Source organism: Oryzias latipes, chromosome 17 (genome assembly GCF_002234675.1).
Source record: "Oryzias latipes chromosome 17, ASM223467v1".
Classification (NCBI taxonomy): Eukaryota; Metazoa; Chordata; class Actinopteri; order Beloniformes; family Adrianichthyidae; genus Oryzias; species Oryzias latipes.
The window spans coordinates 3,352,426-3,374,491 of record NC_019875.2 but is presented as its reverse complement, the minus strand read 5'-3'; the positions used below and the strand labels follow the sequence as shown (position 1 = coordinate 3,374,491).

At 41.6% G+C, this 22,066-nt stretch overlaps 2 protein-coding genes across 3 annotated transcripts; one reads left to right on the top strand and one right to left on the bottom strand.

Annotated features, from left to right (window-relative positions):
- Window positions 1-1,302: 1,302 nt before the first annotated feature.
- Window positions 1,303-9,634, top strand: LOC105356103 (protein lifeguard 1-like). Of its 2 annotated transcripts, XM_011486024.3 has the most exons (6): window positions 1,303-1,597; window positions 2,913-3,187; window positions 4,191-4,391; window positions 4,872-5,000; window positions 7,198-7,341; window positions 9,465-9,634. In XM_011486024.3, exons 2-6 carry the CDS (start codon window positions 2,924-2,926, stop codon window positions 9,597-9,599), a joined length of 873 nt encoding a protein of 290 aa, XP_011484326.1. In that variant the 5' UTR covers window positions 1,303-1,597; window positions 2,913-2,923; the 3' UTR covers window positions 9,600-9,634. The 2 variants fall into 2 exon arrangements, with proteins under 2 accessions (XP_011484326.1, XP_023821141.1); XM_023965373.1 differs by lacking the exon at window positions 1,303-1,597 and having other exon boundaries at window positions 1,629-3,187.
- Window positions 9,635-9,812: 178 nt separating this feature from the next.
- On the bottom strand, window positions 9,813-21,991 carry parp2 (poly(ADP-ribose) polymerase 2). Its single transcript, XM_011486025.1, has 17 exons — window positions 21,808-21,991; window positions 21,373-21,582; window positions 19,074-19,208; window positions 18,903-18,970; window positions 17,209-17,259; window positions 16,878-16,974; window positions 16,704-16,779; window positions 16,524-16,626; window positions 16,296-16,449; window positions 16,078-16,216; window positions 15,947-16,010; window positions 15,721-15,855; window positions 14,526-14,653; window positions 14,350-14,449; window positions 14,119-14,217; window positions 11,719-11,843; window positions 9,813-10,419 (listed from the first exon to the last, which is right to left on the bottom strand). Exons 1-17 carry the CDS (start codon window positions 21,878-21,880, stop codon window positions 10,260-10,262), a joined length of 1,917 nt encoding a protein of 638 aa, XP_011484327.1. The 5' UTR covers window positions 21,881-21,991; the 3' UTR covers window positions 9,813-10,259.
- Window positions 21,992-22,066: the final 75 nt, after the last annotated feature.

Here is a 22,066-nt window from a genome sequence, read left to right as displayed (position 1 = left end):
GTAAAAACAGGCTTTTCTAAAAGGGCTGTTGATGAAAAATTGGTTGACACTTTTTTGGCGTTTGTATTTTTGAAAACCCTTTACAAGCTGCTATTTCTTGTCAGTGATCTGTGATGGAACCTCCTCCTCTCTGCTGCCTGCTGAGAGGAAGTTCTTTTGTATTTGCATCATCTGTATTTATTTTCAGCAGAACCCTTTCACACATGCATGCCTGCTTGTTTGCTTCTTGTTTTCAGTTGTTCTTGTAACTTATAACCACAGCTGTAGTTTCAGATCAGCTGCACTGCTGGTTTCAACACATCATGGTGGCCTTCGACCATTTCCTCAGTTCTACACCAACACTCGCTTTGGTTTCAACCTGTAAACAGGCATCAACATGATGTGAAAAAATCTCTGTGGGTTGGTGTCTGTCACACAGAGACTTCCCTTTTTTCTCTCAGTTTGACCCAAACCAGACTTAACATTTGTTTTAACAGCCAAGTTCACCAAACTGATTTCTTTCTACTGGACAGCACCATAGTTGCAGAGAGGATCTCGTTATGTTTTTTACAGTCAGACGCTGAAGATGACCCAATCTTCTGGGTTGGGATGGTGTCTTCAAGTTTACAAGTTTCTACTTTTTTTTTCTCCTGGAAAAACTCTTCCGTCTTGGTTTGATCAGAGTTGAGATACCCGCTATATCCCTTTCAGGGTCACGGGGTCGCTGGACCGATTAAAAAAAAAAAAAACAACAGGTTTTTGGACTGTGGGAGGAAGCTGGAGTGCCTGCTAAAAGGCCACGCGTGTGCAGGGAGAACATGCAACAGAATGAAGATATTTGCCTAAGGTTGAAGTTTGACTCTAATGTGTGAGTTTCTGGGACTCAGCCTGAGGCCTCCTTTCACAGCGCATGGTGAGACCGAGCAGCTCCAGCAGCTTCTCAGACTAAAGCATGATGGTCTTTAGGATGGAGAAACTCTCCCCTGACAGCTGTGAACGCGTGCAGAGGCATGTCTGCCAGAGCGCCGTCATCTGGGGTTTCCCTGGTGATTTCATCGCAGGTAAATTTGAAAGTTTCTCAATTTTGTGAATTTTATTTTTTATCTCAAGGACAAACCTGTTGGTTACCAGAACTGATTAAAACACAAGGATAGATTGATAGAAAAAATACCTACCTTTAATGTCAGAAAGTGAGAAAAAAATCCTACAAATTATTCTCACAAAACATCTTAAATCAATGTATCAGGGAAACTTAATCTGGCTCCTATTAATGCCTTAGTGTCCAAACTCATGCATGCTCTTCTCTCTTTAATCTGGTATTGACTAAAGCAGATTAAACAGAATAACGGTTTTGGGTTGCCTCTGACAAACTCATTTAATTTAGATCTTTCAAATAATCCTATAGAATATTGTCGTTAATGGAAGGTGCTGAAAAGGTTTGCTGTTAACTCTCCCTTTAGGTTTAATGCAAACCCTTCAGCGGGTTTGGGTCTTCAGGTGAACAGACAGGAAGTGAAACTTTTCCATAAATTGGTTCACAGGAGAGTGAAGGATGCTTTTGTCTTCCGTCCTCACAGCTGGACTATTGGTCAGACTCAGGAGCTCCTCTGCAGAAAAGGTAAGAAAGTCAGAGTTTCTGTTGCAGAAATGTCAGCTCCTCTCTGTTTTCTCTCAGAAACAGCGCTGCTTTGAAAATGATCACATTTTATTTTGGAAACATTCAAGAAGATGAAGTAAATTATAAATGTTATTTAAAACTGAACGCTGCAAAGAGGAACCATTTATTCATTTTTATTTCCAAGTCAAAGGAAATAAAAAGACAGTTTGATGGGAAATCTATTCAATTATTATGTTAAAAAAATCTACTTTGTTGTGAAATAAGCATTTAATCACTAATGATCAAATAAATGTTTTTTTTATTTTAAATCAAAGTTGTAAACTATTTTGTGAAAACAATTCTTCAACACTGAATTATTTTTTTATTTATACAACTAGATTTCAAACAGAAAAAATGGTCCATTTCAGATCCTATTCCAGTGATTTCAGTTCATTTAAATCAGCTGTAATGGCGGCTGTGGTGCAGTGGTGGAGTGGTTGACCTCTGATTGGAGACTGAAGGTTCAGACTTTGCGTGCTCATGTATCTAAGTGTCCTTGGGCAAACGCTAAATGGCGTTAACTTATGTAGGTCTTTACTACCTTCTTAGAATGGGCGTGGCAGCCTTGGTTCCATTCATGCACATTCACACCCTGATGGCCGCTCCACTGCCGAACACCAACCCATAACCACCAGGGGCAACGTGGGGTTCAGTGTTGGGCAGGAACCGAACCTCCAAGCTTCCAATCAGAGGTTGACCGCTCCGCCTCTGCACCACAGCCGCCCCGTGGCTGCAAGACACTGAACCCCACATCTCTCCCGGTGGTTGTCGGTTGGCGCCAGCGGTGTGTGAACGTGGGGGATGTGGACTGTGACTTTGGGCCTCAACAAAGGCAGAAACATGCTACATAAACACGTAAACGCCATTTAACATTTACATTTGGTCCCAAAGTGGAGCTTTTCTCCACTGCAGACATGATCGTTGCATTGTCTAGGTTGGATGAACTGATCCAGTGTCTGAATAAATATCCACACAAGACTCTTAAAGATTTTTTTCTTTACATTAAGATTAAATCACGGTTAATAAAATGAATATTTTTGTTAAATTAATGAGAGCAGATGTTTTTAATGATATTTACATTCTGCTTTCATCATGCATTTTTAAAAAATGCATCCAGAGTAGACCTGGTTCCTCACAGATTATTGCTGAGTACCAGCAAAGCCACCATTTGGGCCACCAGGTTTTACTTCCTTAAATCTAATCCTCTCTTGAGCTAACGGTGTGGAACCCCTCACTGTCCCAGTTCTGCTGCCAAACAAACATCCCTTTTCTCCAGTTTTAAGCAGCATGTCCAACACAGGCAGAAGCCTCCCGTGTGAGTCCGACTCCTCCTACGACTCTGATGCCCCATCACCGCCTCCCTACCAAGAACGGCCCCCGCCACCCTACAGGGCCTCAAATGACACTCTCCCCAGGCAGGACACCTATCAGCCCCCCACCAGGGACAAGAACTTCCATTATCCAAACCCAGAAGCTCCATCGGAATCGACTCCACTTGTTTCCTCGTCGTCCTTTGAAGACAAAGCAGTGAGGAGAGGTTTTGTTAGAAAGGTTGGTGCTCCTCCTCCAGACTCCACTGTTTTAGAAGCAGACACAAAGGTTACCTCACCTTTCAGGTTTGCCAGCCTTCATTTCTGTGACTTTAGTCCTTCCAGAGACAAACATGAAGCTCTGGTGTTTTCCCTTGTTGGGCTGACGTCACTTTCACTCTCAGGTTGATGTTCATCCACCTCACTGCTTCAGCCGGCTTTTCCAGCTAACCCATGCAAAGCAATCCAAGACGGGTTCTACTTAAAAATAACTTTCTATGCATATTAGATTTTCTGAGGTAGTGTTTACGTAAAGACACTTCCTGTGTGTCTGTTGGGTAAAATCCACTACATCAAAGAATCAACAAAAGAATCAATTATTTTAAAATTATTTTTTTAAAACCTTTGATGGATTCCATCAAAAATAGCAATACCATTATTTCTTTATTTTTAGGTATAGTTAATATCAATTATGATCCGCTGGGTAATTTATAACGCTTTTGTTCACACAATAATGTTACAGTGGTTTAAGATAAGAAAATATTGACATGAGTGTTGAGGAAAAAACACCTTATTTACCCAAAGTCTCTAATTTGATCCACACATTTTTAACATGCTTTAACGGGATTATAAAGAATTCATTACCAAATAATTTTGCACTTGTTGAATACAGCAAGTAGTCATTTCAAAAATGAACAACATTAGATGAGTTATTCTCACCATACAGCATAGTTCAGAAGATTGGCTACACTTTTCCCGCCAAAAGTGTTTTGAAGTAAACAGGAAAAGTGGAATGTTGAGGATGATTGTGATAAATACAGAGGGTTGAGTCAGGGGGGCATCTAATGTAAAATCTGCCAAATATGCAAATCAGACCTGTGAACATGCTGTACATTTGAATGTATGTATTTATTATAAACCTATTTCCTTAACTTTATTTTTTTTTATTAATAGAGCTTCTCTGATCTCTTTGAGGTCTGGTTTTGGGGTTCCAAATCCTTTCTGCCTGTTTTGAATCTGTTCAGGTGTTTGGCCTCCTGACCCTCCAGCTGCTCTTCACCTTCAGCGCGGTGAGTGTCTTCACCTTCTCCCCTGTGGTCAAAAAGGCGGTGCAGACCAACCACTGGGCCTACCGCGGCTCCTTCATCCTCTTTGCCGTGGTGGTCGTCACCCTCATCCTGTGCGACTCCCTCAGACGCCGGCATCCATGGAACCTCAGCGGACTGGTGGGTCAGCACGGGAAAACCAAGACGCCGCTCTCTGGGAACTTAGGGGTCGATGCTTGATGTGAAACTTCTGACACCAGACAGTCACGCCCTGGAAAGAGAAGGGAAATGCTTTTGGTCATGCAGGTGCCTCAGCTAAAAGCAGCAGATTTTTCAAAGTACGAAACAAAAATTATCACCAAATCGCTTCACTTGACTTGAACACTTCAGATGTTGTGATTACATCTGGGAGTTTTGGAGCCTTTTACCGTTTCCAACAGGAAGTTTCCCTGCAGTTGTTCTCATACTTGCAGTGGTTGAGGTTTGGCTGGAATGTTAATTCAAGACAGACTTTTGCCTCATTATGTTGGTCAAACAACAGCGTGGAGCAGGAAGAAACACATGCCTGTTGCAGACAAAGACAACCAGACTGTTTTGCTTTCAGAATGCTCTTAACACCACAGCCATTTTTCTTTCATGCACAAAGTTCTGCATCTGCAGGTTGTGGTCACCCTGAGCGGGTCCTACATGGTGGGAACGGTTGCCTCCTTTCACAACACCTCCACTGTGGTCATCACCATGGCAGTGACGCTGGTCATTTCTGCCGCCGTCATCGCTTTCTCAGCACAGGTTAGACACCCAGACGGAGAAGGAGCTGCGTTTCCCTCAGAATGTCCTCAGTGTTTGTGTTTGCACACTGCAAAAACACAATCTTAAGAAAGCAAAAAGACCCTTTGCTCAAGATAATTTGTCCTATTTTCTGTCTTGTAATAAAATTATTTTTTATTTAAGAAAGTCATTCCTATAGCAAAATAGAGAGAAAACATGTCTTAGTGACTCGAATTCATTTCTTAAAATAAGACCATTTTATTTAAAGAAAATCTTCCAGTGGGATAAGAAATTTGGACTTATTTCTAACAGGTCAGTTTTTACAGTGCAGGAGCCCACCTTCAGTTTTAAAAATCCACATTTGAATTTGAATTTAAAAAATCATTAGGATCTTAAAAAGTTTAGATTTTTAGGTAAAAAATAAAGGCTGCATCCCCTCTGATGCTTAGTTGGGTTGCACTGTAAAGATTGTTGGTTAAATGAAAGGAAACGCTCCTGTTCCTCTTTTTTTTAGAAGGTCTCTTATTAGTTCTCTGAAACAACGGCGGCTCTGAACCTTTTTAAAACATGATAACCCATCATGTGCAGTGCTTCACACCTCGACACTCAAAGACCTTATCCAACATCGTCTTCATCAGCCCAACTGTTGGAGCAGAAACTCTTGCTGGTGGGCAAATGTTGCAGATTCTTCTTTCATGTTTTGCCCTTGTTCTCCAGAGGATCTCATGGAAAGTTTCCTCACACCCTCCATGTGTTTTCTATTCTAACACAGCTTGTCAGATAACGGGGTGATGAGTTCTTTTTCATCAGTTGCATTTAACAAGACTGAACAGCAAAGGAAAGGGACACTTTAGGATTTGAGGGTTAGGAGATGCCGTCCCACCCTATAGAACTGTGATTTCATGTAGCTGCAGACAGATGCCCTATTAAAAAAGTAGCAGCCAATTACCCTGAGGTCTGAGCGTCTTTAAAATATTGATCTCTGTAGCTCAATGCATTCATTTTACATTTAGCTGATAAAGGGTTCAAATGCCTGATTATCATTTTCAGCAATAATCTGTATTTTACATTGCATAAAAGCAGCAAAGTACTATGAATTGAACTGTAATTTAAAAAAAATGAATGGAGTCATCACTTTAATGTTTTAAAATAAATTATGAAGGCTTTCACCACTGGTTTATTTGACAGTATTAACGCTATACCAGTCATATCATATGTGATACATGCATTTCTAAGAGCCCTGTCTCGTTAGCATGATTCAAACTTTCCTTAAAACCCCACGTTACTGTCCACGTTTGCTGCCCTGCAGTTCATTATGATTCCACTAGGGGGCAGAGCTTCCATGAAATCTCAAAAACACTTGATAGGAAAAGTTTAGGTTATTTTCAAACTTTACGGTGAGAATAACTCATCTATAGCCATTCATTTCTTTATCAACCATGTGCCATATTGAAAGAATTCAACATTTGTTAATAAGTAATTATTTATATTACAGTTGAACTATGTTTAAATGTGTGGATCGAATGTAACGACACACCGATGAAATCTGTGGGGTTTTTTCCTTTTATCTTGTAGCATTTTATCTCGGATCACATAAATTAAAAAAATTGAATTTCTGAGTATTTCTTTGTTGTGAATCATTAACAGAAACAATGGGCGCTCCATTCTGATCATCCACCTGCAGACAAACAGATCCATGAACGTCTTTGTTTTCCTCGTCTGAGCCTGAATCTGGATCAGAACTGTACGGATGCATAGCTCTGATATTGCCCACTATTTTTGTTGCACCGCTAATATTAAGCTGTGAGGGGCTGTAAGCTAGCAGGAGAGTTTAAACAAAGTAATGATGGGAAATGGGGGCAGGGTTACTCCATTGCAACAGCCCCGCCCACAACGCAGATGCAAATTTCTGATAAAGTCCTGCCGCTCTGCAGAAACTATGTCTTAGAAAACAACTCAGGCTTTAGGATTTTGGTTTAAGCACCATAAGCAGAATTAAAAGACTAGAAACGCTTTGAAAACAGATCGAAAGATGATCAGATGGTGCTTGTTGTGAACAAAAAACTTACCAAATCACCTAATGGATCATGACTGATACCTTCTGTATCTCATACAAAAACATATTTATTTGTATTTTCTTAAAAAAAAAATCCTAATTCCCCCAAAAAATGAATGACCAGAGGTTTGAGGAGGTTAATGAGAGGTTTGTTATTCCCAGACTCGCTATGACTTCACCTTTTGTTACGGCTTCCTGCTGATTGTGGTTGTGGACTTTGTGATGTTTGGCTTCCTCTACACCTTCTGCTACTCCCACATCACCAACGCCATCCATGGATGTCTGGGAGCTCTGCTCTACGCACTGGTAAGAGCAGAGAAAACCTCACAAACGGGCCATCCAATGATTATAAGTGGAGTGATTGCTGCCATCACACGTGTGTTGGCCTTTTTCACAGTTTAGTCAAATAAACCAAAACAAATGGTATTTCCCAAGATCGATTTGTCTCATTTTGAAAGGATTTTTTAAGTTAGATTTGATTGACAGCTGGCCTCTGACAGATCAATCTGGTTGGATCAAACAAATATTTAAATTAATTCATTCATTGTTACAGGCATAAAAAATTGCTCCAAGAAAGGATTTTAAATAAACTTTTCTTTGAAGAAAAGTATGTTTACCTTTTCAGACTCTGGTCTGCTTCCACAGGCGATGAAGCTCCAAACTCTGCATCACATGAATTCTAAAGAAACCATAAACCAGCTTCACTCAGAAAGTAAAGGGAGATTTTTAGTGCTGCTGAGAATAGCAGCTTTCAAGCAGACGTCCCAACTTGCTGGGTTGTTTTTATAGACTCACAAAGTTAACATCAACATTAAAGTCTGATCTGGATAAGCTGCATGAATACATAAACCTGTAATAATGACCAAACCCTAAACTGGAGCAGGGATGTTCTGGCAGCACAGAAAAACTTTGGAAGCTTCAATACTTTAATGTAGAAGTTGAATGATTAAATACTCCCCGGCCACTTTATCAGGTCCACCTTGCTAGTACCAGGTTGAACCCCTTTTGCCTTCAGAACTGTCTTAATCTTTGGTGTCTTAGATTCAACAAGGTTCTGGTAACATTCCTCAGAGACTTTGGTCCATATTGACATGACAGCATCACACAGTTGCTGTAGATTTGTCGGCTGCACATCCATGGTGTCAATCTCCCGTTCCACCACATTCCAAAAGTTCTCTATTGGGCTAAGATCTGGTGACAGTGGAGGCCGTTTGAGTCCAGTGAACTCATTGTCATGTTCAAGAAACCAGCCTTAGCTGATTCCAGCTTTATGACATTGCGCCTTTTGCTGCTGGAAGTAGCCATCAGAAGATGGTCCACTGTGGTCATGAAGGGATGGACATGGTCAGCAACAATACCCAGGTAGGTGCCTTTGAACCATGCTCCATTGGTACTAAGGGGCCCAAAGTGTGCCAAGAACATATCCCCCACACCATGACACCACCACCACCAGCCTGAACCGTTGATACAAGGCAGGATGGATCCATGCTTTCATGTTGTTGAGGCCAAATTCTGACCCTACCATCTGAACGTGGCAGCAGAAATGGAGACTGTGACGGGGTCCCGCCGAGAAAGGATGCAGAGGAGCCAAGGTGAGGAGGAACTGCCTTTATTGCCGACACTGTTGCTACACGCAGGGCCATGCAGCACACAGCACACACTGTCACTCCCCTCTTTTCGCCACCTGCAGTGCTCACCTTTAAGTGGGATGCCACACCCACGGGGCGTTGCTCTCAATTCCCAGCCAGGCGGCACCACAGGTGGAAATTATAACATACAATGAATAACAAAACACATTATTACACAAACAATAAAATCCGGTGTGGCCTCCCCTCGGCATCTGACGGTGCCACACCGTCACAGAGACTCATCAGACCAGACAACGTTTTTCCATCTTCTATGGTCCAGTTTTGGGGAGTCTGTGTGAACTGTAGCCTCAATTTCCTGGTGCCTGGTATGGTGTTGAGCGTTCAGAGATGCTCTTCTGCAGACCTCGGTTGGAACCAGAGATTCTTTGAGTTCCCGTTGTCTTTCTACCAGCTGGAACCAGTCTGGCTATTCTCCTCAGACCTCTGACCTCTGGCATCAACAAGGTATTTCTGCCCACAGATCTGCCCCCCATTCTCTGTGAACCCTAGAGATGGTTGTGGGTGAAAATCCCAGTAGATCATCAGGTTCTGAAATCCTCAGACCAGTCTGTTTGGCACCAACAACCATGTCACATTCAAAGTCACTTCAATCCCCTTTCTTCCTCATTCTGACACTCGGTTTGAACTGCAGCAGATCCTCTGGACCATGTCTACACGCCTACATGCTTTGACTTGCTGCATTGTCATTGGATGATTAGAAATGGTCATTAACGAGCAGCTGGACAGGCGGTTGGTAAGTGTAGTTGCTCACTCCGTCCTAAATCCTCTCTCCTGCCTCAGTTCCTGGTGGTTGACTGTCAGCTGATGATGGGGAGGATGAGCTACCGCCTGGACCCAGAGGAATACATCTACGCCGCTCTCATGATCTACCTGGACATCTTCCTCATCTTCCTCTACCTCCTGGGGAAGAAATGATCCTTGACCCTGCAATAAACCAGTTCCAAATATAACGAGGATGTGTTTTGTCGTTATTACTATGAATATAATCTAACAACCTCACGACTGAAGGAGAAATCTTTTTTTTGACATTCCACTGGCTCAATGCTGTTCCATCATTTCTGCTGTTCCAGCTGTAAACTCCTTAGTTCACCTGTGTTGGAGTGCAGAGACGTAAAAATGAAGAGATGATGGATATTAAACTGTTTTTATTAATGCAAGATTATTAGCACAGAAAAGACAAGATTTCATTAAGATTTTCAACATTTTACATTCTTTCTAGCTGATGTTTCCATGCAGCATCACTCAGAGACAAATGTCAGAAAAATCTGGTTTATTACTGAACAAGCAGACCCGAATCTGTGTACGGATGCAGATAATCAAACACAACTAGATGTAAGCCACCAATCAAATGAGAGCAATCACTCACACAAACAAACCCTAAGAGTCTGACATTGACTCCAGTTCAGATCCACAAGTGATTCTAGTTCATTTTTAGGTGGAATGGTATGCTTGCACCCAATTGTTTGAACAGAAAACACATTTGCCTTGTGCCTGGCAGCTTTATATTATGCTGGACTTCTCTGTAAATGAATCATAAGTTTGACCAGACGCTGAGCGTTCACAGGTGTTTCCGTTTCACCACAGAGACGAATAGTTGAACTGGATGCGCAGCAGGTACCTCATGCGAGTCTGAGCTGGACTGTAAACGATGAACTCGTTGTAGAGGAGGGAGTAACCGCTGCTGTTAGCCGCTCCCGTTTTCACTCCTGGACCCATCGGCACCGTCACGCCATCCCTGAGGACAAAACGCCAACAAAGATTCACGGGAAATGTTCAAAAAAAGACTCATTTCTTTCACAACGTTCCCACTTCAAATCTAAAACAAAATGCAGCTTCTGGTAACAAGCTAGAAGTTTTCTATCATTCTGTATTTTCAATATTTCATCAGAAATGTAAGTGAAGAAAGCCTCCTGGACTGCATTTTTGTAAATCCCTTTAGACCTCCTCTGAACTCCTCAGGACTATTGATGTGGTAAAACATTTTAGGCTCAAACTTAATTTAAGCTGCAGGAGCTGCAATCACATCAAACGAAAGTTTTCCAGTTTTTAAAGCTGTTCAATAACTCACAATCATATCAGTTTACTATGTGCAAATGAATGTTTTTGGTGCTTTTAACATGCTCTTGTCACATGACATACATCGAGAAAAAATTAAGCTCAAAATTGCATTTCGAGTATTTTTTTACTGAAGTCGTTGTGAATCCAGAGCAGATGAAAAAATCCTGTTAGATTTAGAGATTATTTGTGACGCTGGATGGGCTACAAGCTCCCTGCATCAAACTCCCAGCAACTGCGAAGGGAAGTGGGGGCGGGGTTGCTCCGTGCCTACAGTCCAACACTCCAGAGGTGAATTTCTGATGAACTTTGCAGAAACTGCATCCTAGAAAATGACAGGTTGATTGAATTTTTGGGCTAAAAAAAAGCATAAACATAATTAAAAGACCATTGAAAATAGATCAAAAGATGGTCGGATCAGGACTTTAAAGCAATTTTTAAAACTTTCTGTTCAATTTGAAGCCAAAATGCTGATCAGATATTTTCCTTAAAGTCAGCAGGAGCATCAGTGAAGTATCATGTTTTAGTTTTGCATCCAAAGTAGGGCGATTGTCAGCATAAATGGACACAGAACATCAATAACAGCAGTTAAAAGCACAAACACTGCTTTAGAAAGAAGAAGGAATCTCAGCCCGTCAGAGGCTGAGTCCCTGCAGAGCAAACGGGCTCCAGCATCAGGAAGCTTCCTCCATGAAAGCAGATGGAACCTGGGCCTCCCCATCTGCACAGTCAGCATAAACACGACGATGGTGCTTCTGTGCTTCATGCTCCCGTACAGATAAAGCCTCCCTGATGCAGAGGAAAGTGCCGGGGCTGAACCACAACACTGACGATGAATCGCAGCCTTCATAACGGTAAATAACAGATGCTGCAGGAGTTTTAATGACCTCCTGGAATTAGCAAACGTCCCCGACAGCGTCAGGACTTTAGTAGAAACAGCCGGTTTATGTAATGTGTGGATGTAAGGAGACCAACTAACAGAGTGACAGAGTTTTTGGGGTCAGGCGCCGTCTGTCCCAGGCCCTTGGTGCTGTGTTTTCCTGCAGGGAGATTATTGGCTTCATAGTCTGCATCCAGCAGCTCGTTGCAGTCTCCCAGAGCAACCTGCAGTAACACACAAAGACACGACAAACATGAGGGAAATATACGGAAGAATGACATCATGATTCAAAGCCCCATTCATCTGATAGGCGGTTCTTCCAGGCTAAGGAGTCTCAAAGCGCCATCTACTGGTAGGGATGTGGATCGATAGGGTGGCGATCCAATCCGATTGGCAAATCAACAATTCACAGATCAAACCACAGTTTTACCTTTTAAAATATTAATTCAATTCAATTCAATTTTATTTATATAGCCCAAATTCAAAACAACAGTCGTCTCGATGGGTTTCTTACCGGTAATTGTAAGGTAAACATCCAATCAAAGGATCATAAATGCATAGAATTCAATAGGATAATACTAAAACTTTAACTAAACAGACTAAACTAAACTGGCATCCCTGCACTAAGACCCCTCTTCTCTGTAAGGAAAAACTCGTAAAAAAAACGGATTCCAGAAAAAACGAAGAAACCTCAGGGGTGCCCACATGCAGGAGGGATCCTCCCCCAGGACGGACAGGCGATTTACCAGAACTCATAGAGAGGAATTAACTTATCTAACTCTACAACTACATATTTAAAGTCCAGCAGATGATCTTCATCCAGCCGGAGTTGGGGGACGGCTGGGGGCGCAAGACGAGCTGGAGAGAGGAACCACAGCCAGGTGTAGGAGCAGGAGCAGAGGCGAGGTACTCGGTCAGGTTATGTTGGAACAGTCACTATATGGATGTCTTTTTGGACGTATAAACATTTAAATATTACATATTTAATCACCATCACTTGAAATCCAAAGATTGAACAATGTCCCACTCAAAAGTTGTTCCGTCTTCAGCCATAAACAAACATGAACACCGATGTTGTTTTGGATCATCGAAGACCAACTTCTGAAAATATCCTCCAGCTTTTCCAGTAGATCAGGGGTGTCAAACTCTAATTCACAGTGGGACAAAATTAGGCAGTGAAGTAAAGTTACGGGCCAAAGTCAATATTCACTGAAAAATGATCTGCAACTGATAGGTAATGTTTAACCTTTTCATATAGTGTCTGTTATGTTATATTCTTTCATAACAGCTGAGTTAGCTCCACACTCAGACAAACAGGTCTGTCTTTATATTCATGAACAGATAATCTGAAAGCTCCTGTCGTCCATCTTTTGTTTGGCCATTTTTGTGGAGGTGTTTTGACTGTGCGCCAACATAGTAGCAAAGCATTGTGGGATTTGTAGTACTAGCGGATGTGGAACCACTTGAGTCAGCCAATCAGTAGCAAGCTAGTCAGAGGGAAGTGGAAAAAAGGCAGGGGTAGGCCTTTGGAGGACCAGGGTTGGCCAGCCCTGCTCAAAAAGGTCCGTAGGTGTAGGACTGTGACGATAACCGCATCACCGCAGTTTTTTTTTTTAATTAATTTTTTGTTGTTGTTGAAAGTTCTGCAAATGGTGCGTGATTGGAACTATAATAAACACCTTAAACACGTTCATCTTTGCTGATAATTGACTTTTTCTGCTAGTCCTGTGTTCAGACTTCAAGGGTTTCCGGTGGGAAACCTTTTATTACTGTTCTCCTTCACTCCCCGCACCCGCCTGCGCTGCACGCGTCTGTCACTGCCTCTTAGAGCTGCACGTGGCACGCGCTCACTCTAGTACTTACACACACACATCCTCATTCTACAACAGAAGTTTCCGTCTTGCGAGGAAATACAACACATTTACTGCGTTCTAATTATTCATTTCCATTGTAGTCATTTCCGTTACAAGCTTTTCCACCATGCTAGCAGACGGTCACATGACATCACAAGAGTTTCCTAAAAGTCCTAATTTCATTTTCATTGTATTTTTTATTCAAATTGTCACCTATATTTCAAACAAAATCCTTTTTTCAGAACTTATTTCAGTAAACTGAAAGTCAGTATAATTTCTTTGCTTCTACTAGCAACACTATTATTTTAAAGATTTAGATTAAAGATTATTTACTTCTGGTGACAGTAGTGCATTCGGTTGGTTTAGTTTCTATACTCAAATCGGACATTATTCTATCATTGAGAAATGAGAAAAATGTATTGAAAATGTATTTACTACTACTATATTTATAAGGATCGCAGCAAATCAGCAATCCCAGATGACACAAATATTCTTCCTGAATATTTCTGGAACAGATCCCGGATATCTGAGTATTCGGATACTCCTTCCAGCCTGCTGGTGCACTTTGTAATTCTCTTTTGGCGGCGGTCTTCAAAGGAACAAACAAATGTGAACAAAGAGGACTGAATGGAAGAGTCCAATTCACCTCACATAGAAGCAGCAGGCCCACATGGTTGCTCTGGTTGGCGAAGCAGTAGTTGGCACTTTTTGATGACATGTCAGCAAAGTAGATTCCTTTACCAAACTGCATGGAAAAAGAAAGAATTGTAGGTTTTAATGGATCAAAATGATTTAATCCAAATCTGGAGAATTCTCTCAGAATGGGAAACAGAAACAGGACAAAGGTGCAGCATCTGGATGCTTCCTCTTGACATACCATATACCCTGTGACAGGGGCCTCAGGCGGGGCCACTCGGAGGCCCTTGCTGAGGATGCCCACCCAGTTTGAGAGCCGGGAGCCGTGCCACAGCAGAGTCCTGGAGCACGGACATGCAGGTTAAGTTGGAGGAATACGCGACGGTTCTTAAAGGATCCCGTCAGAGTTTTCCTGACCTGTTGTGCAGATCTGAGAGGAAGCTCTCACTCTCCCCGTCTCTGTCCACTGAGAAGATGTCCAGCACCGTCATGCCGTAGTCCCGGTGGGTGGGGGCATGAGTGGACTGCAGGTACTTCTCTATCACCTTCACAAAGACAAGAGGGAAAAGTTGAATGTTCTTGGGCCATTTTATTGATGAGGGAGGACATAAATAAAAAAGATTAAGCAGAAAACTGAATTTCGCAGTATTTCTTTATCTAAATTGTTGTAAATCGGGAGGAGACATTTGAAAAAGATGATATTTGTGACGTAGAAAATACGCTGGGAAGGCCTCAAGCCTGCTCCTCTCCATTCTGATGCATCCACTTGCAGAAAAGCAGATGCATTAATGTCTTTGCTATAGCCTTCCAGTTCTTCCCATTTTTCAATTCAACTCAATTTCTTTTTATAATAATACAACAAAAGTCGCCTTAATGGGCTTCATACCGGTAATTGTATATTGAACATGAAACCAGAGAGAACATAAAGTCATTGGTTTGTTTTTCTGTTCTCTCTGTCGGCTGATTGAAGAGATGATTGTCAGGAGAGGCTGTCGTAGATAAAAGACAAAGAACCTCCACTGTGAAAAAGAAGGCGGCCAACTATGCAATTACACCTCAAGCACTGGTCCTTCAATGGGTTGTGCTGCTTTCTTCGTGACATCTTCAGGATCCCGGTGTTGGTTACCTTGTTGCGACTCGTCCTGCTGCCTGTAGTGGACTGAAGTTTGGGTTTGTGACGTCTGAGCTGGAATCTGGATCAGAGCCATAAAGCTGGATCGCTACAATACGGCTCGCTCGCCGATGTTAGCTTGGAGTGTGAGGGGCCGTAAGCTAGTGGGAGAGCGCGTAAACGGATGGATGTCGGGAAGTAGGGGCAGGCTGACTGCACCTACAGTACTGCCCAAAACTCACAGGCAAATTTCTAATGAACTCCTGCCGCTCTGCAGAAACTATGTCCTAGAAAGGACAGGGTTTTTGATTTAGTCTACAAACGGCGTAATCATATTAAAAGTCCTCTGGGAACGCTCTTAGAATGGATCAAAAGCTGATCAGAGTGGGACTTTAAGCAGTATAATGAAGAACTCCTTGAATTTCCTCTCCCCCATGACCTCCTGTCCTCGTTTTGGCGCTGAACACACGGTCGATCCTAAAGGTTTGGATTGAAGCTGACCTTGAACTCAGAGCTGGTGGAGTCCAGCGGCTGCAGGTTACACTTCAGAGAGTGGTAATGTCGGTCCAGAGGATGCTCCTCACTGTCTGCGCTGGACTGGACCATCTTCACTGCGATCTGGATGTCACTCAGCGCCTTCAATAGCAGATGATCCGATCGGTCATAAAGCCATAGCTCAGCCTTTAATGCTTTGTTTAAAACCCCTTTTTTTACAGGGATAACTCACCTCCAGCAGGGAAATCTTCTCCTTCAGCTCAGCATCTGTATGGATGACCGGAGGAGGTCTCAATCTGAAATCAGAGGGTTTTCAAGAAGTTGCTCCCCATCGTGCCTCATTCAGGTAGGCTAATCTCATACCCAAAGTCATGTGGGATGCGTGTGTAAAACTGGTTGCATGCTTCCAGCAGGTCCCGACTGCTGCCCTTCCTCTTTAAGCACTCCTCGATCTTCTTCAGCGCTGCATAGCCCGCACGGATCTGTTCCGAAGTCAGCTTGCCTTCATGCAGAAAGAAGAAAGGTCTCAGAAATCCTGAGCACGTCAGAACAAAATTCCACAATTTTAGCTTCAGCCGAACCAAGAGGAGCTTTCCGTGTGTCGAACTTCATCTCCAGCACACACTCCTCCATGGCTTTGAGGTCACAGATCAGCTCCAGGAGAGACTGAACCTTTGGATCCAACTTGCAGCTCCTCTTGTTGGTAGCAGCATCCACCACTGTGGTGTTCTCCTCCTGAAAAAAGTGGTTCATGCATCCCTGACTGAGGAAAAGACCTTCAGACTCAAAACACGTGTTTTTGTTTCAACCTTCTCATTGGTGCTGTAGTCCATAAACACCATGTCATACTTCCCAGCCACTTTCACAAAACTCCCCCGCTGTTCCCACTCATTCCTGGTTTTATCAAAGAACCTGCAGCAAAAGAAGTTGGTTTAAAGTCATGGATGCAGAACTTCTGGAAGGCACACAGCTCAGTCAAAGCCTCTCACTTCTTCTTGAAGATGTCCTTGGCCTTCAGCAGATCTCCACCACACGCCGTGAGGCTGTTCTGGCCCACTTTGCCCACTGTGGAAGCAGCAAACCAAAGGAGGACAGTAGCTTCAGAGGAGCTCTGTTGTGACAATCACACTTCCAGGAATCAGAAACAAGCAGAGTGAACTGGCCTCTGCCCCATCGCATCCACACGCTGAAGGACTTGGAGCTGTCGTCCTGCAGAAGCTGGATCAGGTAGAACTTATTGTTGTTGAACTGAAGGTTTGTCTGCAAAAGAAGACGACAACTTCTGTTAGCTTTCATTTTATAACTAGATCCAAAGTGTGCTGCAGCTTCATTAACAACACATTTCTTGTATTTCTCAGAATGCTGCATAAACTGGGAAAAAATGTTTCAAACAACAATAAAGGTTTTTTTGTTTAGACATAATTTTGCCCTTTTGGGGTCACGTTTTGTTCAGGTGGAGCAATAAGAGTGAAATGAGGCGGAGAAACGTTTTACCTGGTTCAGCATCACATCATAGACGATGCTTCCTTCACTGTAAACATGAGCCTGAAAGAGAAACACCAGGTGGAATAACTGCTGAACCCAGCTAAATCCCAGCTAAAACCTGAAATAGTTGACCAGCTCAGTGGGACAGTGGGTAGAGTGTCTGCCCTGTAACTGGAAGGTCAGGGGTTCAAACCAAAGACGACTAAGTGTGTGACAGATAGTGGGACTTTAACTTTAAAAGCTGGACTGGAAGTCCCACTCTGATTTATTGTTAGTCTTTCCAGTGGTCTTTGACTCATGATTAGGCCATTTTTAATCCAAATTTCAAAAGCCTGTGTTGCTGAGCAGGAAGCTTGTGGCCGGCCGATTGCAGTGTCACAGCTACAAGCAAGAGTTACTCAGAAATGCAATTTAATTTTATTTACAAATATCCATCATCATCAAAACACTTTAAAAGAAAGTTAGACCTGTTTTGTTGGGTCATTAAAGAGGTTAGGTCCACATATATATCTTAGTTTGGCGTGAACACAGCAGGAAGACAAACTCCGTGTGACATGATGTGTGAAGCAGCAGTTAGCCTGATCCCTGTCATAAAAGTAAAGCTTTAAACATAAGAAAGAAACTATATTGACTTTAGTTCCTAAAACTGTGTTGTTGATGAAAGCTCTTCATTTCAGTTCCACACAGTTTCATGTCTGAAACCAAATGCTGCAGACTTCAAGACCCACTCTGGTGAAAATGGTGTTTCTGGAGTTTCGAACATGTTCTTGTGGCTACTAATGGAGGACATATACAAACAAAATTAAGATGAACATTGCTTTTATGACTATTTTTTATTGAGACAAAAAAAATGCTATTTGAAAAAGAGCTTAGTTCAGTAGAAAATATGTTGGGTGGGCCACAAGCCCCCTGCTTCATTCTGATGCATCCTGCAGACAAATAGATCCATGAACGTCTTGAGCTGGAATCTGGATCTAAACTGTACGGCTGGATAGATCCAATATTGCTCGACATTTTTGTTGCACCGTCAATGTTGGGTTGGGGGTGTGGAGGGCTGTAAGCTAACAGGATCGCATGTAAACAGATTGATGATGGGAAATGGAGACAGGCTTACTCTGCGGCAACAGCCCCGTCCACAACTCAGAGGCAAATTGCTAATGAGCTCCTGCCTGCCGCTCTGCAGAAACTACGTCCTAGAAAACAACACAAGCTGTTTGATATTGGCTAAAAACAGCAGAATCGTAATTAAAAGACCACTGGGAACGCTTTGAAAATGGATCCAAAGAGGATCAGGGTGGGACTCTAAACCCTTATCCTGATGAACTTCACAGAGACTAATGTGAATGATCTCAGTAGCAGCAATAAAAGGAGTGGCTTCAGTCCCCAAAAGAGAAGAGAATGATGCATTAACCCTGTTATTCAAACACTCAAACAAGTGGGTTTAGTTTTAAATAAAAACACAAATTTTGGAGGATTTTTTGTTACTAAAAAGCTACAAACCCGATTTCTGTGCATCTCCATGGTTCAAGCTTCTTCACCAGGTACAGTCCCTCATTTAGTCTATATATTGTTCAAAGACCTATGTAAACTAAGGGAACACAGTTCTGTTGTGAATAATCGACCGGACGTGTTCAAGGGCATTTAAGGGTGGAGTGAGCTTCATTAAAAAAGGTTGCAGATGTCAGGAGAACACAGAAAAATACCTTTCCGAGTTTGGCGTTGCATTCAGGGTCCACTGGAGCTCTGCCCTTCATCACCACCGTCTTCACAACTGTTTTCAGGAAAACACCTTTTCTATGAACAGATCCATTCACTTCAAAAGCTGCAGACGGTTGTTTTTTAGTGACACATGGCCACAACAACAACAAGCCTACCTTCACTGTTTCCTTCTTGGCTTTTTGCCTGACTCTTGCTTCGTCCTCTTCTTTTCTTCGTCACAGGTTGCTCCTCTGTCTCCTCCTCTTCCTCTTTAACCTGGACAGGTTGTGGTTCAGCTTCATTTAAACTGTCTTTATAAGAGAAAGACAAACATGGGTGTTGAGTATTTGTCCTGTGGGTGTTTCTATGATGTCAGTTATAACTTCAGGCTGATTAACCGACGTCACACTGGAGAGTTTCTAATGATTTTCAAAGGGAGGAAATGGATTTCTTTTCTGTAAAACAACAAAAACAAAGATTTCACACAGTTTTTTACCTCGAAAATAAAAGGAAAAGAAAGAGGAAAACATACTTTTCTGCCCCTTTAAAAAATTCTTAGAAGAAAGCAAAAAGAAGAGTGAATAAAAGAATTAAAGGAATTAAAGGTTTCCTGGAATGAAGCAACACGGTTCATTGATGGTATTTTTTAAACAGTTCTTTTCTAACACGTGTTTTTGAAGGTGATTTGGTTTCTTTAAGTGATTGTTTTATATCTTGACTCCTTGATTGATTGAAACACATCCTTCCTTTGTTTCTGCTTTAAATTTAGGCAAAGAGTAAATCTCACATCCTTTTAAGCCATAAGTCCTTTTTTTGTAAAATCTTTTTTTTGTATATTGTGTAGCAGACAATTCTGATATGCTTTATGCTGTAACTTTAAAATACTTTGATCAACTACGACTTGATATTTTTGGCTTACTGGATAATAGATTGGATGGATCTCTGCATATACTGTATGAGATTATTCTTATTGCTTTTCTTTTTTTTTTTTTGTAGGACTAAAGTTTAACTTAAGTACATAAGTTTAAATGCGTTTCCCCAAATTGCAATACACTAATTTAGATATGGATTGAGGAGTAAATGCAGTGCTTCATCATCCAGAGGTGACTTAACTTGATGAAACAAGTTAACAAGTTTTGTTTTGAGATTATTGACATGGCATTTTCACCCTCGTCATTGATGACATCCAGAAACCTCATTTCCATCTCTCCATCAATTTTAATACCATAAATTTTTCAAGTACCGGTACAATATTTAAGTTTGTGTCTGTTGTCATGAAGGATTTTTTTTTTTGCAGCTTAGTGATAATTTATTTACATCAAACCACTGTATTTTCTCCTCTGCTTGGACTGCTTTCTATATTATTACCTACATGAAATAGTGTTGTGTCATCAGCAAATAAATTACATCCGAATGGCTGATGTGCTGCTTCCAGCTCAGTTTGCTGTCAATAGGAATTTCTGTAACGATTGAGACATTGTTTATTTTTATTGACAGCTCTGCTTTAATATTATAATTAGCAAAAACATTACTTTTGTTTTGTCTAAATTCACAAATGTAATCCATCCATACGGGATGCCGTTTGTAAAGTGACAAAGTCAAATATTCACAGCAATTTTTTGGTTGTTTAGTTTGTTTTAGGAGGAAAAAAACAGACGTCCTTTTCCAAATGCATATTTTCACCTTTTAATTCACGTATTTATAAATGTTACATTTACTAACAAAATATTTAGTTTGCAAGCTAAATATTTCATTTAAGTTAAGTATTTTTTCTTTACAAACTAAATAGTTAATCTACCAAAGGACTAAAGGACTACCAAAATAAAAGCTGGATTTGCTCTGTCTCTGAACTGATTCTCGCCAGACTTGTAGTCCATCATGTCCTTGAGCTTGACTGATTCAAGACATGCAGGAGAAAATGCAGGAAGCGACAGAAAATAAAAAGTTACGAAAATAAGAAATTCCCACCAATCAGTTCAGAGAAACCTGTTTTTTTTCTCCTGAAACAGGCTAAATAACCAAAAATATTGCTGTCAATATTTGACTGTAGCTTTACAAACTACACCCCATTCATCCATGCTTTTATTTTACTTAGTTCTGGATTTCCCACATTACGGAGTTCCTTATGATTGTCTGTAAACTAACATGTATTTGTATCTTCAGCAAATAATATTGGTTTTAAAAGTTTTGAAACATTAAATATATAATTTATGTAAATATCGAATAGCAGAGGGCCCATAATTGATCCTTGTGGGACACCACAACTAATTTCCTTTGTCTCAGATGTAAATTAGTTGATTTTGACTATTTGCTAACTTTACTGAACTCGTTTCTTTAAGAGTCGTTTTGAATTCTGCCTAAAACTTAGTTTGTTTAAGACAGAAGAAAAAAGAAAGACAACTTTTGTTTCTGACTGAATCTCTCACATACAAAACCTTGGATGATGGAGGTGTGTTTTCTACCTTTAAAACATACCTGGTTTCACAGTCTGACTGCGAATTTTCCTTCGGTACTTTGTGACAGGATTGATCTGGACCATGTTCTTCAGATCCACCTCGTATGCGGTGCCGGAACCCGCGTTCAGAGTGACGGCCGGTGTTCCCGCAGACAGAGCCGAATCCAGCAGGGCACACGCCGCCGGCGGGTATGACTCCCACCGGCCTCCGTCCCCCTGCCACTGCCATTCTAGCATCAACACAGAATACCTGTTCACGCAGGTGCCGCTTGTTTCACACGCGCAGACATCCAAGTCTGACGCCTTTTTCTCACACACATAAGTCTCAATAAGGCACTGTATGGTTTTTGAACCGTAACAAAGCATTTTAAACAGCGTAAAACACGAAGACTAGAGTCTAGTCTAGACATGTTCAGTTTATCTGAACAACTAACTTGTTTCACATCAACACAAACCTGTTATTGACTCCATGTCTTCGTTTTTTGGCAAACTTTGGTTTTTATTCATTGAACCCCTAGTTCGCCTCATGTTGTAAACTAGATAGAAAACAGAAGAACAGAATGGAACAATGATGAGACTGTGGAGCAGGGCGGGAAACTTTTTTCGAGCGATGTTTCCTAGTCGGACATGTGTTAAGGATGTCCCGCGGCCAAAGATCGTTTAGGCATACAGAAGCTAACTCGTTTATCAAAATGAGAATTAAATAGTGACATC